This window comes from Xenopus tropicalis, chromosome 8 (assembly GCF_000004195.4).
Source record: "Xenopus tropicalis strain Nigerian chromosome 8, UCB_Xtro_10.0, whole genome shotgun sequence".
Taxonomy (NCBI): domain Eukaryota; kingdom Metazoa; phylum Chordata; class Amphibia; order Anura; family Pipidae; genus Xenopus; species Xenopus tropicalis.
In genome coordinates this window covers 124,557,887-124,574,852 of record NC_030684.2, presented here as the reverse complement: position 1 = coordinate 124,574,852, position 16,966 = coordinate 124,557,887, and the positions used below count along the sequence as shown (strand labels likewise).

General features: G+C 41.6%; 1 protein-coding gene across 1 annotated transcript; it reads left to right on the top strand.

Annotated features, from left to right (window-relative positions):
* LOC100494787 (vomeronasal type-2 receptor 26) lies at positions 1 to 16,867 on the top strand. Its single transcript, XM_012954047.3, has 6 exons — positions 1 to 17; positions 5,182 to 5,473; positions 7,564 to 8,334; positions 10,041 to 10,265; positions 13,498 to 13,621; positions 15,972 to 16,867. The coding sequence occupies exons 1-6, from the start codon at positions 1 to 3 to the stop codon at positions 16,865 to 16,867; spliced, it is 2,325 nt and encodes a 774-aa protein (XP_012809501.3).
* Positions 16,868 to 16,966: the final 99 nt, after the last annotated feature.

Below are 16,966 nucleotides of genomic sequence, written 5' to 3'. Positions count from 1 at the left end.
ATGCAACACAGAGCAAGGTAACTATATGCACATATTCTGGGAATGCCCTGAGATAAAGCGATTTTGGTCAGAAATACGGGCCTATTGCGCAACAGCCCTGGGACTTCCAAATGTTCACTCCTCCACCCTGTGTCTGCTCAGACATACAGAAGGACTGTCACTAAATAAATATGAGGAACTATGCCTTCTCCAAATCCTGCACTTTGCCAAAAAGGCCATCCTAATGACCTGGAAAGCAACGGCACCACCCACCCTGAGCTTTTGGAAAAAGCTGGTTAATGACACTCTCCCCAGTCAAAAGCTAACGTACCTGGCCAGAGGATGCCCAGGCAAATTCAGCATGATATGGGATAAATGGCTGGTAGACGCTCACTGACCACTAAGGCTGATATATTCCCCAAGCAGGACATAACAAAAGGAAAACAGATGGATATAGACAAAACAAGGACACAATGAAAAGACGAGACGGGAAGCTTTGAATACAACTTTCTTTATTCGGAAACACCTTAATGGGCCATGGCGCGAACCTGAATAAATACAAACATACAAGCCACACAAGGAAGCCCACCACACCCCCCCTACCCCCCCCCTCTTTTATACCCCCCCCCTTCACCACCCAGGGGCATTGTTCGCAGCCCCAACCTCTTCTGTCCCTCTTTCTTTCTTCTTTCTTCTTCTTCTAAGCAAGTTGTTTCTTTTTGAAAACCTATAATAAAGAAAATCTTTAAAAAAAAAAGTTTAATTTTCTCCATCAGTGGTGTCAAATAGATTCTTGTACAGTGTCCCTTGTGGCAGCTTTCCATACACAGGACACAGTCCCACACTCTTCTCCTGGAGGAAATACCCGTGTTCAGTTCAGTCCCTGGCAAAGTCCCTTCCCCAGAGCTCTTTCAGTTCCCCCAGGTAGCGCTACCTGCCCCAAAGTACCTCTCCCTTTGGAATAGGCAGTTGCTCCCACATAGGAGGCACACAAGAAACACCTGTCCTCACACAGGGGACACACACTAGGGCCTTCCAAAACCTCTCTTTCAGATGGATTACTCATCGAGGAGATAAAGGTATCCAACAGCAGCTAAGCATATCTCCCCATTTATATGGCTGGAACTCAATGCTAGCAGAACACAAACAGCCTTTTACTCTGTCTTTCTGCTCTCCAGATCTGGCTCTTGCTGGTTGCTGCACCAGGGCTCCCTTATAACCTCTGCTGGCCCACCCCCTGGTTTTGGCTCCAAAACCAGACACTCCCTGGGTCCTCCTCTTTCCTTAAAGTGCACTGGGGCTCCCAGCCAATCGCATTTCTCTCCAGTTAGTAACCGGGCTGGATGATGTCACAGGCAGAAAAACACTAGCATGACAAATACAGAAAGCAATTCTTAAGTCAAACAATATCTGCAAATTTCCCCACCGATTTTTTTATAATCGTGGCAGTACCCATTTAAATAGTGTATGTTTAGCCTTCCTGATGCAGCTTCATTTAAGTTAACTTTTAATATGTGAATGTTATATTCTTATCAACTTTTCTATGTATTTTTATTAATTTTACTTTTTTATTTGCCATTTGCCTCTTTTTAGCTATCAAATGGGGGGTCACTGACCCTGCATCCAAAAAACGAAGGCTCTCCGAGGCTACAATTTTATCGTAATTTTTACGTATGTCCAGTTCATCGTTCAGTCTCTCAATAAAATGATATCCTGGTTGCTAGGGTAACTGAGCAAACAAATAGTTGCTAACATTAAAATGCTGATTAAAAAGCTACATGATCCAACAAGCAGAAAAAAATAAATCAATACAAGTTCTAGTTATTCCTATATAATGTAAGATGTTATTGATTTTTTCAATTTTAGCAAGAGTTTTATTAGTATAACTATATAATGCTAATTGCTTTGAGATATAATTATAGAATTGTTATTTGGTATAGAAATATTTGGAAGGTATAATTTATTCTAATGTTAATCTAGAAAATTATATGCCTGTCATTTTACAATAATGTCACTGTGAGTAGTTAAATAGGCAGCATGGGTATTCGGAGAAGCGTCTATTTCACTGAGGACATCAGCGTAAAGAGTGTGAGCTGCTGTGGCTAGAGATTCTGCAATGGAGGTTTCTCTCTGCAAACTAATCCTTCTGATGATCTTTCCGCACGTCGTTGGCAAATTAACCAACCCTAAATGCACTCTGACATTGAAATATACCCCTAATTATTGTATGGATGGGGACTTGATTATTGGGGGGTTCATTACTGTGTGGTCATCTGTGACGAATTTTAAAAGACATTTCAATGAAAAACCATATGAAAATGTTACATATTGTAATTTGTAAGTATCTACTAATACAGGTATGGGATCCCTTATCCGGAAACCCGTTATCCAGATCCCTAATCCGGAAACCCGTTATCCAGAAAGCTCCGAATTACGGAAAGCCCATCTCCCATAGACTCTATTTTAATCAAATAATTCAGAATTTTAAAACAGATTTCCTTTTTCTCTGTAATAATAAAACAGTACCTGTACTTGATCCCAACTAAGATATAATTACCCCTTATTGGGGGCAGAACAGCCCTATTGGGTTTATTTCATGGTTAAATGATTCCCTTTTCTCTGTAATAATAAAACAGTACCTGTACTTGATCCCAACTAAGATATAATTACCCCTTATTGGGGCAGAACAGCCCTATTGGGTTTATTTAATGGTTAAATGATTCCCTTTTCTCTGTAATAATAAAACAGTACCTGTACTTGATCCCAACTAAGATATAATTACCCCTTATTGGGGGCAGAACAGCCCTATTGGGTTTATTTAGTGTTTTATTGATTTTTTAGTAGACTTAAGGAATGGAGATACAAATTATGGAAAGACCCCTTATCCGGAATACCCTTGGTCCCGATTATTCTGGATAATGGGTCGTATACCTGTACTTTGCTGTTGTCAGTAATAGATACAATGCAGCAATAATGCCATGTTATTGCTATTTATTCATCCAAATATACTGCAAGGCTAAAAAAATTATTTTCATATAGAGGCCCATTCATTAAACCACAATTTTTTTTTTAGAAAAATGTTCTAATTTTTAGACTTTTCGTAATGACCACAATAATATCGTTAAAATTGTAGGACTTTTTCGTGGTTTTCGTTAACTTCCACAAAAAAGTCGTATTTTTTTGCAAAGACTACGACCATTTGGGAATTCATTCAAGCTTTGGTGTTATGACTTTCTTTTGGCCAGGTTGGAGCTGCAGAGTGCCATTGAGCCCTATGGGAGACTTTCCTTGGGGCGGGTTGGAGCTGCAGAGTGCCATTGAGCCCTAAGGGAGACTTTCCTTGGGCCGGGTTGGAGCTGCAGAGTGCCATTGAGCCCTATGGGAGGCTTTCCTTGGGCCGGGTTGGAGCTGCAGAGTGCCATTGAGCCCTATGGGAGACTTTCCTTGGGCCGGGTTGGAGCTGCAGAGTGCCATTGAGCCCTATGGGAGACTTTCCTTGGGCCGGGTTGGAGCTGCAGAGTGCCATTGAGCCCTATGGGAGACTTTCCTTGGGCCGGGTTGGAGCTGCAGAGTGCCATTGAGCCCTATGGGAGACTTTCCTTGGGCCGGGTTGGAGCTGCAGAGTGCCATTGAGTCCTATGGGAGACTTTCCTTGGGCCAGGTTGGAGCTACAGAGTGCCATTGAGCCCTATGGGAGGCTTACCTTGGGCCAGGTTGGAGCTGCAGAGTGCCATTGAGCCCTATGGGAGACTTTCCTTGGGCCGGGTTGGAGCTGCAGAGTGCCATTGAGCCCTATGGGAGACTTTCCTTGGGCCAGGTTGGAGCTGCAGAGTGCCATTGAGTCCTATGGGAGACTTTCCTTGGGCCAGGTTGGAGCTACAGAGTGCCATTGAGCCCTATGGGAGGCTTACCTTGGGCCAGGTTGGAGCTGCAGAGTGCCATTGAGCCCTATGGGAGACTTTCCTTGGGCCGGGTTGGAGCTGCAGAGTGCCATTGAGCCCTATGGGAGACTTTCCTTGGGCCAGGTTGGAGCTGCAGAGTGCCATTGAGCCCTATGGGAGACTTTCCTTGGGCCAGGTTGGAGCTGCAGAGTGCCACTGAGCCCTATGGGAGGCTTTCCTTGGGCCGGGTTGGAGCTGCAGAGTGCCACTGAGCCCTATGGGAGGCTTTCCTTGGGCCGGGTTGGAGCTGCAGAGTGCCATTGAGCCCTATGGGAGGCTTTCCTTGGGCCGGGTTGGAGCTGCAGAGTGCCATTGAGCCCTATGGGAGGCTTTCCTTGGGCCGGGTTGGAGCTGCAGAGTGCCATTGAGCCCTATGGGAGGCTTTCCTTGGGCCGGGTTGGAGCTGCAGAGTGTCATTGAGCCCTATGGGAGGCTTTCCTTGGGCCGGGTTGGAGCTGCAGAGTGCCATTGAGCCCTAAGGGAGACTTTCCTTGGGCCGGGTTGGAGCTGCAGAGTGCCATTGAGCCCTATGGGAGACTTTCCTTGGGCCGGGTTGGAGCTGCAGAGTGCCATTGAGCCCTATGGGAGGCTTTCCTTGGGCCGGGTTGGAGCTGCAGAGTGTCATTGAGCCCTATGGGAGGCTTTCCTTGGGCCGGGTTGGAGCTGCAGAGTGCCATTGAGCCCTAAGGGAGACTTTCCTTGGGCCGGGTTGGAGCTGCAGAGTGCCATTGAGCCCTATGGGAGACTTTCCTTGAGCCGGGTTGGAGCTGCAGAGTGCCATTGAGCCCTATGGGAGACTTTCCTTGGGCCAGGTTGGAGCTGCAGAGTGCCATTGAGCCCTATGGGAGACTTTCCTTGGGCCGGGTTGGATCTGCAGAGTGCCATTGAGCCCTATGGGAGACTTTCCTTGGGCCGGGTTGGAGCTGCAGAGTGTCATTGAGCCCTATGGGAGACTTTCCTTGGGCCGGGTTGGAGCTGCAGAGTGCCATTGAGTCCTATGGGAGGCTTCCAAAATCATGCATTGAAGTTTCAAAGCCAGAAAGGTTTTGTGAATTTCGGAACGCAACCACAATATCTCCGTACGACCAAGAAAATAATTTTTGTGCAGTTTTCGCTCATCAGAAATTATCGTGGTTACTCTGAATTTTTTCCATTTGTGCTTTTAACTAGCAAAACCACAAATTTGTTGTTACATAAATGGGCCCCTTTTTGTGCCAAATAGAAAATTTCCTTTGAGCTAATATTTACTTTATACTTTCAGATTAAATATCAGAAACTACCAGAATGTCTTGGCTTTCATGTTTGCAATAAATGAAATTAACAGAAATCAGGATCTGCTGCCTAATATCACTCTCGGCTTTCATATTATCGATGCCTGTGCAAATGAAGAAAGGGTGATGGCTGGAATGTTCGACATGTTATCCGGAGGCGCTATGCCAGTGCCAAACTTCTGCTGTAGTTCCATGCATAACTTGGTGGGTGTTGTTGATGGCATATCCTCAAAAGTCACTATCCTCCTGGCACGGCTGCTTGGAATGTATCATATTCCACAGGTAAAATGTTTGTAGGTGATTTGTATTTTTAATTCATACCTCTCTGTGCACCAAATAATAAATGAACAAATTAATTGTAAAAGGTAGAGAATAAATAAAGACACGTATCCTTCTACTTTTCCCAGTCTGTTGACAGTTTCACCACAGTGTTTTGAAAGTTATTTTGCAACTTTGGGATCCAGAGGGTGGCAGATAGTATTGACATTGTTTTCAGCTTTTTATTCCGCTTATTGGTTATATTTGGTTTTCCTAGTGTGTCACTGACTTAGGACATTCGTTAAATAGATTTTGCCATGATTTTTATGGTGTGCTTTTTACTCCTAAATTACACTCTTTACTTAGCAAATAATTCACTCAACCATTTTAAATGTTATTCTTGAACCAACAAATGTATTTGTAGCTGTAATATTGGTGTGTAGGCGCCATCTCAGTGCATTGTGCCTGAGTCTGAGCTTTCAGCCAGCGCTACACACAGAACTGCTTTCAGCTAACCTATTGTTTCTCCTACTCCCATGTAACTGGAGGAGTCCCAAGCCAGACTTGGATTTCTTACTATTGAGTGCTATTCTGATACCTACTGGGAGCTGCTATCTTGCTCCCTTCCCATTGTCCTGCTGATTGGCTGCTGTCTAGCCCCACGCCAAATTTCAAAATTAAATATAAAAAAATCTGCTTGCTCTTTTGAAAAGCAGCAATATTTATTGATGTATTTTAGAAAAAAAAAATGTTTTTCCATGACAGAATGCCTTAAAACCCATTTTTAAGCAAATAATGACAACTAGAAGTTCCCTCCATGGAAAAAGGCAAAAGACAGGGGCTGCAGGCATCCCCCAAGACTAAATTTAATCTGGTGGTGCAACAAAACTCCTTAATGCTGTATCAATGATAAACAATCATTTATTGAACAATATAATACAACTAATGTTCCAGACATGAATGAGGAAATCTTGGTAAATTATAGCTAGGTGTGATATGGGAGGGAGCAACTTTCCTGCTTGCATGTACCTGGGAAAAAACTAGGCTCCAGCTCCCCCTTTGTCCTAAACCTTCACTTAATGGATCCCATTTCTGCAAAATTATGTGCACACTCTTGGGGGTCATTTATAAAGTTTGCACAGAGAACATTTTTCCGCAAATGGTTGTTTTGAGAATGTTTTCAAATGCTGCTGTGCCTGTCTTTGATTTTTTTTTTTTTTGCGAATTGCAGTGAAATGCAACTTTTGCACAAAAATTGTAAATGAGATTGTGGTTTGTGTGAGCAAGCCCGCTTTGCGGGGTTTATTCTGCATGAATATAGTGGCAATTTTCACTTTGCAAATTAAATTTCTCAATTTGTGAAATCATTGTTAGGAAGGTTTTTTTTGGCCACCAAAGTCGTGCTGTAATTCGGACGCAGAGCGTGCGCATAAGTATTTGCAAATTTCAAATATAACATATATTTAAGAAGCTTTTGCACTGTGAATAAAAAAATTGCAATTATGTTTGCACAGTCTTGTCCAAGCTTTATACATGTAAACACGGGCAGGGCAAATATGTTCACTGTGCAAATTTTCTAAATGACCCCCGTGTGAAGGAGAAAAATACTAGCTAAATAGTTTTGCAAAATGCTTATTTATATTTGCAAAATTACTGTTAGCACTAACTATGCATTGGCATATGGTGGTTTTGCTCATGTTTCCCCTAAATGCTAAAAATTGCACTGGTGTGCCCGTTCTTTCTTGTGAATTGCTTAGCTAAATTAAGGGTGCATTTTTTCCCCACCCAGGGTCGTACTGGGCCACCGGGAGGCCACCGGGAGGGTGTCCCTCCCCTGACACAGTTTACTTACGCACGCTCAGGGTTGGAAGTTGGGCGGGTGCCCCTGTTGGAGGTTGGGGGGGTCACAGTAGGGACCACTGTGGGGGTGTGTGGGATGTGGCCAGTGGGGGCATCTTGGGGGATATGGGGCCCCTGGTGGCCCTGCACCCCCAGTCTGACCCTGTCCCCACCCAGAGATGTATGTTAGTGAAGAAACCAGTTCTTTGGTTTAGTCTAGCTTTCTCTGTTTCTAAAATGTAATGTTTAATTCTAATATTCAATTTTTGCTCAAGGTTAGCTACTCATCTTTGGACGTAATACTAAGTGACAAACTACAATTTCCTGCATTTTACCGAACAGTCCCTAGTGACGATTTACAGTGTGAGGCAATTGTTCAACTATTAAAATATTTTTACTGGACATGGGTGGGTCTCTTTGTATCTGATGATGAATCCGGCTTAAAGATTAGCCAGACGCTACAAAAAGATTTTGCCAGAAATGGTATCTGCCTGGCTTTCCTTGAATTTCTGCCTCTGAAGGATTTATTAGACGAAACCAGAGGTCCACGAATTGCCAAAAGTATCAACTCAACCAACGTCATCATTGTGTACGGTGACAGAAATTACATGTTTTCCTTACAGCTGATATTGTATTTGTTCCCTGTCCCAGAAAAGGTGTGGGTCATTTCTTCTCAGTGGGATGTTTCTACTGGTTCTGACTTATATTTGCTGAAATTTCAACCTTTCAATGGTAGTCTTGCTTTCACGCTTTATAAAACCCCAATACCGAATTTTGAAGAATTTACTCGAGGCATAAAGCCTGAACTTTATCCCAAGGATATTTTTATTGATAACGTATGGTTTGGGTTCTTCCAGTGTAAATGGAAAAAAAATGCAAGCGATCCTGAAAAATGTACAGGAAAAGAGAAACTCCACTATGCAGATCTTTCTTACTACAGTTACAGTGTATATAACGCAGTATATGCTTTAGCCAATGCCTTACACTCAATGTATTCCAGCAATCCAACCAAACTACGGGATGGACATTACTTTAAGTCTTGGAAGGTCAGTTGAATAACACATTATATATTTTTAAACAATAACTTTGCAGATTAACTAAAACTCTATAATTTCTCATTAGCCATGAGCGAACCTTTTCACCAGGCACAGATTCGCAGTGAATTTCCGCATTTCGCCATTGGTGGATTTTTTCATGAAAGTGCCCCTAAGGAGAACCCACTATGTGTAGTACAGTAGAGCATACTATTTCTCCGTAGATACATGAAGTATGAAGTCTGACCAGCAACCATCCTCAGTGGGGGGTGGTGGGCCATGGCTGCCGGCCAGTTAGCTAGGAGCATTGTTGGTTACTAGGCAACTCCTGAATTTATTACCATCCCTTCTGCTAGTACCTTGTGTCAGAGAAAAAGTTACTCCTGACAGGGAAACCGCTCTATAATAGTGACGAGCGAATCTGTCCCGTTTCACTTTGCCGAAAAACTTGCGACACTTCAAGAAAATTTGTGAAACGGGGAAAAATCCGCAAAACGCATTTGTCACATGACATTTTTGCCGGAACCGCACCCATGTTGACGTGGCCGTGCCTATTTTGACATGACTGCACACCTAATTTAACACGGCAACACATTTTTTTTGACTGTTTTATTTTTACAGAGAAAAGGGAAATTTTAAAAATCTAAATTATTTGATTAAAATGGAGTCTATGGGAGACAGGCTTTCCGTAGTAATAAAACAGTACCTTGTAATTGATCCCAACTAAGATATAATTACCCCTTATTGGGGGCAGAACAGCCCTATTGGGTTTATTTCATGGTTAAATGATTCCCTTTTCTCTGTAATAATAAAACAGTACCTGTACTTGATCCCAACTAAGATATAATTAATCCTTATTGGGGGCAGATAAGTCCTATTGGGTTTATTTAATGGTTAAATGATTCCCTTTTCTCTGTAATAATAAAACAGTACCTTGTATTTGATCCCAACTAAGATATAATTAATCCTTATTGGGGGCAGAACAGCCCTATTGGGTTTATTTCATGTTTAAATGATTCCCTTTTCTCTGTAATAATAAAACAGTACCTGTACTTGATCCCAACTAAGATATAATTAATCCTTATTGGGGGCAGATAAGTCCTATTGGGTTTATTTAATGGTTAAATGATTCCCTTTTCTCTGTAATAATAAAACAGTACCTTGTATTTGATCCCAACTAAGATATAATTAATCCTTATTGGGGGCAGAACAGCCCTATTGGGTTTATTTCATGGTTAAATGATTCCCTTTTCTCTGTAATAATAAAACAGTACCTGTACTTGATCCCAACTTAGATATAATTACCCCTTATTGGGGGCAGAACAGCCATATTGGGTTTATTTCATGGTTAAATGATTCCCTTTTCTCTGTAATAATAAAACAGTACCTGTACTTGATCCCAACTAAGATATAATTACCCCTTATTGGATGCAAAACAATCCTATTGGGGTTAATTAATGTTTTATTGATTTTTTAGTAGACTTAAGGTATGAAGATCCAAATTACGGAAAGACCCCTTATCCGGAATACCCTTGGTCCTGAGCATTCTGGATAATGGGTCCTATACCTGTACCTATATTTTGTCTGATTCATGCTTTAAAAAGGAAAACAATTTGTGCTCTTATAATCAAGACAGGGACATTTATACAATATTTTGACATAAGTCATTTATTCAAGCTGTATGGCATTTTAATTTATTTGATTTGATCTTTTTTCAGCTTCATAATTATTTGAAGAATCTGCACTTCACAAATAATGCAGGGTCTGAAGTATTTTTTGATGAAAATGGAAACATGCCAATTACATTTGAAATCTTAAACTGGATTGTGTACCTCAATGACACTCTAGATGGCATTAAAGTTGGAAGCTTTAATCCCCAACATGGCTTCCATAACTTGACTATTAGTGAAAGCCTCATTAGGTGGAGCAGTGCCTTCAATCAGGTAAAAATTGCATTATTTAAACAACTATATTGTGATTGGAATAAGAACACTGTTCCCTTATTCTTAGTCATATATTTCATATAAGTTTTATTACAGTGTTAGAAAGTTGAGCCGGGGAAAAAAGGCAAAACAAAATAGTAGACCCTTGTTATAGTGAAAAGTAAAGAGAGGTCAAGGTAAAAGTAACCCTCTGCTAACCCTCTATTCTTGAGTAGTGATGAGCGAATCTGTCCTGTTTCGCTTAGCAAAAGTACCGAAAAATTAGCAAAACGTGGGTGTTGCAACCATTTTGGCGCACACAATTTTTTTTACGTGAGCGTGCCCATTTTTCCACAACTACGAGTTGTTTTGACGCACGCCAAATTTTTTCGCACCAAATTTTTGCAGAACTATTTGAGAATGGTGAAATGCGGTAATCCGCAGCGAATCCATGCCTGGTAAAACAATTTGCTCATCCCTATTCTTGAGATATAAAGGTTCATTAATGAGCACAATTGCAAATCTTAATGTTTTGTACATTTTCCACAGAATTCCATTTTGCTCCTTCAAAATGCACTGTGCCACTACTTGTGCATAATTTACTGATGTGCATGAAGATTAATGCGTGCTTTGTAAATCATGGGGCAAGATGTGCCACAAGTTTTTCTTTATTGAATTTTTGGGAAAATGGCATCACTACACCAATCCGGGTCAAGTCAGTTTTGTGGGTAAATACACAAGGAAAAAGGGCAGGTTTATCAAAGTCCGAATTTCGGATGTTTAAAAGTATGATTGGCAAAAATTCGGAGTAAATACGATAATTTCTGATGTGCATTAATTGCATGAAAATTTGTAATGTGGTTGTGTGAAATATCGTGGTGCGATCCGAAGGTTACGAAATTTTATTATCCAAACGATCGGAAAGGGCAGGAAAACCTTTCTGACTTTGATCCTTCAGTGCATGATTTTGAAAGTCTCCCATAGGGCTCAATGGCACTCTGCAGCTCCAACCCGGCCCAAGGAAAGTCTCCCATAGGGCTCAATGGCACTCTGCAGCTCCAACCCGGCCCAAGGAAAGTCTCCCATAGGGCTCAATGGCACTCTGCAGCTCCAACCCAGCCCAAGGAAAGTCTCCCATAGGGCTCAATGGCACTCTGCAGCTCCAACCCGGCCCAAGGAAAGTCTCCCATAGGGCTCAATGGCACTCTGCAGCTCCAACCCAGCCCAAGGACAGTCTCCCATAGGGCTCAATGGCACTCTGCAGCTCCAACCCGGCCCAAGGAAAGTCTCCCATAGGGCTCAATGGCACTCTGCAGCTCCAACCCAGCCCAAGGACAGTCTCCCATAGGGCTCAATGGCACTCTGCAGCTCCAACCCGGCCCAAGGAAAGTCTCCCATAGGGCTCAATGGCACTCTGCAGCTCCAACCTGGCCCAAGGATAGTCTCCCATAGGGCTCAATGGCACTCTGCAGCTCCAACCCGGCCCAGGGAAAGTCTCCCATAGGGCTCAATGGCACTCTGCAGCTCCAACCTGGCCCAAGGAAAGTCTCCCATAGGGCTCAATGGCACTCTGCAGCTCCAACCTGGCCCAAGGATAGTCTCCCATAGGGCTCAATGGCACTCTGCAGCTCCAACCCGGCCCAGGGAAAGTCTCCCATAGGGCTCAATGGCACTCTGCAGCTCCAACCTGGCCCAAGGAAAGTCTCCCATAGGGCTCAATGGCACTCTGCAGCTCCAACCCGGCCCAAGGAAAGTCTCCCATAGGGCTCAATGGCACTCTGCAGCTCCAACCTGGCCCAAGGAAAGTCTCCCATAGGGCTCAATGGCACTCTGCAGCTCCAACCTGGCCCAAGGAAAGTCTCCCATAGGGCTCAATGGCACTCTGCAGCTCCAACCCGGCCCAAGGAAAGTCTCCCATAGGGCTCAATGGCACTCTGCAGCTCCAACCTGGCCCAAGGAAAGTCTCCCATAGGGCTCAATGGCACTCTGCAGCTCCAACCTGGCCCAAGGAAAGTCTCCCATAGGGCTCAATTGCACTCTGCAGCTACAACCTGGCCAAAAGATAGTCACGATACCGAAACTTAAATAAATCCGAAACTTTCATACTTGTTGCGACAAATGCGATTGTGTCGCACAAATTGACGCAAAGCCCGAAAAAGTTGTGGAATTTAATGTAAATATCGTAGAAAATACGTAAAGTTCTAAAATTTTTCTCATACGTACTAATTCGGACTTTGCCCCTAAGGGGCCTATTTATTAAAGTACAACAGGTACGAAATACAAAAAACTTGTATTTGATAGTACTGTGTGTATTTTCTGCGACTTTTTCGTATAGTTGTGGGACTTTTTCATCAGAGATTATTATATTTAATCCAAATTTTTTCCATTTTGGGATTTGAACTTGTACGTTAATGAATAGATCCCTTAGGGGCCCATTTACTTACTCATGAACTGGCCGAATGCGTCCGATTGCGTTTTTTTCGTAATGATCGGTATTTGGTGATTTTTTCGGAAAATTATCACAACTTTTTCGTTGCCATCTGGCGATTTTTTCGTAGCGTTAAAACTTGCGCGAAAAGTGGCGCCTTTTTCGTAGCCATTCCGAAAGTTGCGCAAAATGTTGCGATTTTTTCGTAGCGTTCGGATTCATTCAAGCTTCAGTATGGTGACTTTTCTTGGGCCAGGTTGGAGCTACAGGGTGCCATTGAGTCCTATGGGAGGCTTCCAAAATCATGCTAAGTCTGAAAGTTTCGGCCGCTGTTTACGAGCGCTCAACACGAAAAAGTAGCGACAAGATACGAGCGAATCGTAATGGCTACGAAAAACTCGTGTTTTTTCGCGAAAATCGTATTGGTAATGAAAAAGTCGCAACAATTTCCGAAAAGTCGTAAAGGCGCCGAAAAAATCGCAAAAAATACGAAAAAGTCGCAAAATGTTCGTTTTCCAATCGGAATTTTTCCAATTTGGATTCGAATTCGTGTCTTCGTAAATCAGCCCCTTAGTGTCACCTCAAGCCTAGTGTTTTTTTATGCAAGAACATATTTTAAAGAACATTAATTGAATTTCATTACATTTAATTACTTTGGCTTTTTTACAGGTATATTGGTGAGCCTATGGTTTATGTATGAATGAGAAGAGAGCTAGTATGCAGTTGAGCTCATTTCACAGTAGAGCAAAAATATTGTGAATCCTTTTTAGGATCAAACTGGACTGAAAATACAAGAATGAAATAAAAATGTATCTATCTTTGTAGACTCCACGTTCAACCTGCAGTGAAACCTGCCTTCCAGGGTACAGAAAGACCCCTAGAGTAGGACGCCCCACATGTTGTTATGACTGCATCCCTTGCCTGGAGGGTGAAATATCCAATCAAACAGGTGAGAAAAATGTTTTTAAAATAGGAAAAATACATTCTGGGCAAATCAAACCTTTTTTTGTAATCTTAATTGTCTGAAAAATAGTCTCAAGCCCCTCCTCCCCTTGCTTACTCACTCATGCCTGTTTCAACTTGACAATATCAAAAACTTTCCATTGTTATTATGCTATCTCCAGGGCTGGAACAACAGTAGGTGAAGCCATTCAGAAGAGATATGTGCCTAGGGTGCCCCCCTACTATTGCCACTATTGCACCCTAGCCACATGCATCTTCTCTCTACATCTAGTTCTGACCTTCCTGTGACAGGTACCAATGTGAATGATGTTGATGCTATATGAATAAATAAATAATAATAATTCAACAGCTACAATTAAGGGGGCATTTAAATTATGTGTATTTTTGTTAACTTTGTATAGGTTAAAAAAAAAACACACAAAAATATAGTCACTTATGCATCTATAAAAAAAGGTCAGGTATAGTACAGGTTATCCAGAATGCTCGGGACCAAGGGTATTCCAGATGAGGGGTCTTTCTGTAATCTGGATCTCCATACCTTAAGTCTACTAAAAAATCAATAAAACATTAATTAAACCCAATAGGATTGTTTTGCATCCAATAAGGAGTAATTATATCTTAGTTGGGATCAATTACAGGTACTGTTTTATTATTACAGAGAAAAGGGAATCATTTAACCATTAAATAAACCCAATAGGGCTGTTCTGCCCCAATAAGGGGTAATTATATCTTAGTTGGGATCAAGTACAGGTACTGTTTTATTATTACAGAGAAAAGGGAATCATTTAACTATTAAATAAACCCAATAGGGCTGTTCTGCCCCAATAAGGGGTAATTATATCTTAGTTGGGATCAAGTACAGGTACTGTTTTATTATTACAGAGAAAAGGGAATCATTTAACTATTAAATAAACCCAATAGGGCTGTTCTGCCCCCAATAAGGGGTAATTATATCTTAGTTGGGATCAAGTACAGGTACTGTTTTATTATTACAGAGAAAAGGGAATCATTTAACCATTAAATAAACCCAATAGGACTGTTCTGCCCCCAATAAGGGGTAATTATATTTTAGTTGGGATCAAGTACAGGTACTGTTTTATTATTACAGAGAAAGGGAATCATTTAACTATTAAATAAACCCAATAGGGCTGTTCTGCCCCCAATAAGGGGTAATTATATCTTAGTTGGGATCAATTACAAGGTACTGTTTTATTACTACAGAGAAAAAGGAAATCAGTTTTAAAATTCTGTATTATTTGATTAAAATAGAGTCTATGGGAGACGGACTTTCCGTAATTCAGAGCTTTCTGGATAATGGATTATGGGTTTCTGGATAAGGCATCCCATACCTGTCTCAAATCAGGTGTAGAAACATCATCGGCATGCACTCAACGGACTCCAGGACAGCGGTTGTAAAACTTCAAAAAGGCTTTTTTCAAAGATAATAAAAATAAAGCCTTTTTGAAGTTTTACAACCGCTGTCCTGGAGTCCGTTGAGTGCATGCCGGTGATGTTTCTACACCTGATTTGAGGTTGTGTTTTCCCTTGCTGGGGCATTGCACCCGGGCCACTGAGAGGAAGCGGTGAGTGTATATCTAAGCGTTCACAACTGTACGTAGTATACTAATTGCATTAACATGAAGACTGAATATCTACAGAGCGAGAGGTTCGGGGCATAAGCACCCGGACCTGTAGTCTAATTTGGTGAGCGTTTGGCTTGTTATAAGAAACCATTAAATTTAAGTTTAAGCTTAAGGTTATAGTTCACCACTACACAAGCATATAAGTCAATAGGAACGACTGGGAGCCTCCAGACAAACAGAGTGAAGCGTATCCCATACCTGTACTTACATTGCAAATTGTTTTAATACTAGCTGCTGTTTAAAAACAGAACAGATTTTCTTGGAGCTTTTTGGGATTATTTCCCAGAAGTCCTTGTGTTTAATTGCATATTTATATGAGCTGGTCTCCTCAACCCTTTTGACCAAGCTAAGCTTATCAAAAAACATTGCACTACACTGATGAGCCCCAAGAAGAGCAAAACCCGGTGTGTAGTTTGGAATCTGATCAGCTATTGTCCTGGCTTCTGATTTTTGCCAGGTTTCACCGAATAAGTATGTCTATAAACGCCAATGGCTGCAAAAAAGTTGCGTGGAATGGATAAAGTTACTGCAAAAAAATTCCCAATGACTTGAATGTGTTTTGGAAATCTCTTGGTGAAGGGAAATCAGTCAGATTAATGCATCTCTACTATGCAGTATAAGCATGTTTATGGGACATTATTCCAGGCTTACGTATTTTGTGTCAGTAAATATTTCTATTAATTCTGATTACAGACATGGAAGAATGTGTCAAATGTCCAGAAAACCAGTGGTCTAATACCAACAGGGACACGTGTGTGTATAAAGTCATAATTTACTTATCATATGAAGAACCACTGGGTACCTCGCTGGCATTGTTATCAATAATATTTTTTCTTCTTACCTGCTTTGTGTCGTTAATTTTTACAAAATACAGAAAAACTCCAATTGTGAGATCGAATAACCGGGATCTTAGTTACATTTTACTCTTTTCCCTAAAGACTTGCTTTCTCTGTAACTTGTTATTCCTTGGGCATCCTATCCGAGTGACATGTGTTCTTAGGCAAACAGTCTTTGGTGTCACCTTCTCCATTTCTCTTTCATCAATCTTGGCCAAGACTATTACAGTAATTATTGCTTTCAGTGTCACCAAGCCAGCAAGCAAGTGTAGAAACTGGGTGGGATCCCGTGTGCCTAATTCTGTCATATTTATTTGTTCCATTTTACAAGTGACAATATGTGCTTGTTGGTTGGGAACCTCCCCCCCATTTCCTTACTATAATATGGAGGATGAAGTTGGGATGATAATTGCTCAATGTAATGAAGGATCAGTCTTTGGATTTTATTGTGTCCTGGGATTTACTGGAATTCTGGCCTGTGTCTGTTTCATCATTGCTTTCCTTGCAAGGAACTTGCCCAATAGTTTCAATGAAGCCAAGTTTATCACCTTCAGCATGTTGGTGTTCTGCAGCGTGTGGGTCTCTTTTATTCCAGCCTACATGAGCACTAAGGGCAAATATGTTGTGGCAGTGGAAATATTTGCAATCCTGGCATCTAGCCTGGCACTACTGGGCTGTATATTTATCCCTAAGTGCTATATTATACTTGTAAAACCTGAATGCAACACCAAAGTATGTCTCAAAAAAGTATAACACAACACAATAAACCACAATAATATGATATATGAAAAACAAACAAGTAATGAACAGAGCTCTAAAACAAATACCAGCAGTGAGATACTTTCAGGCAAC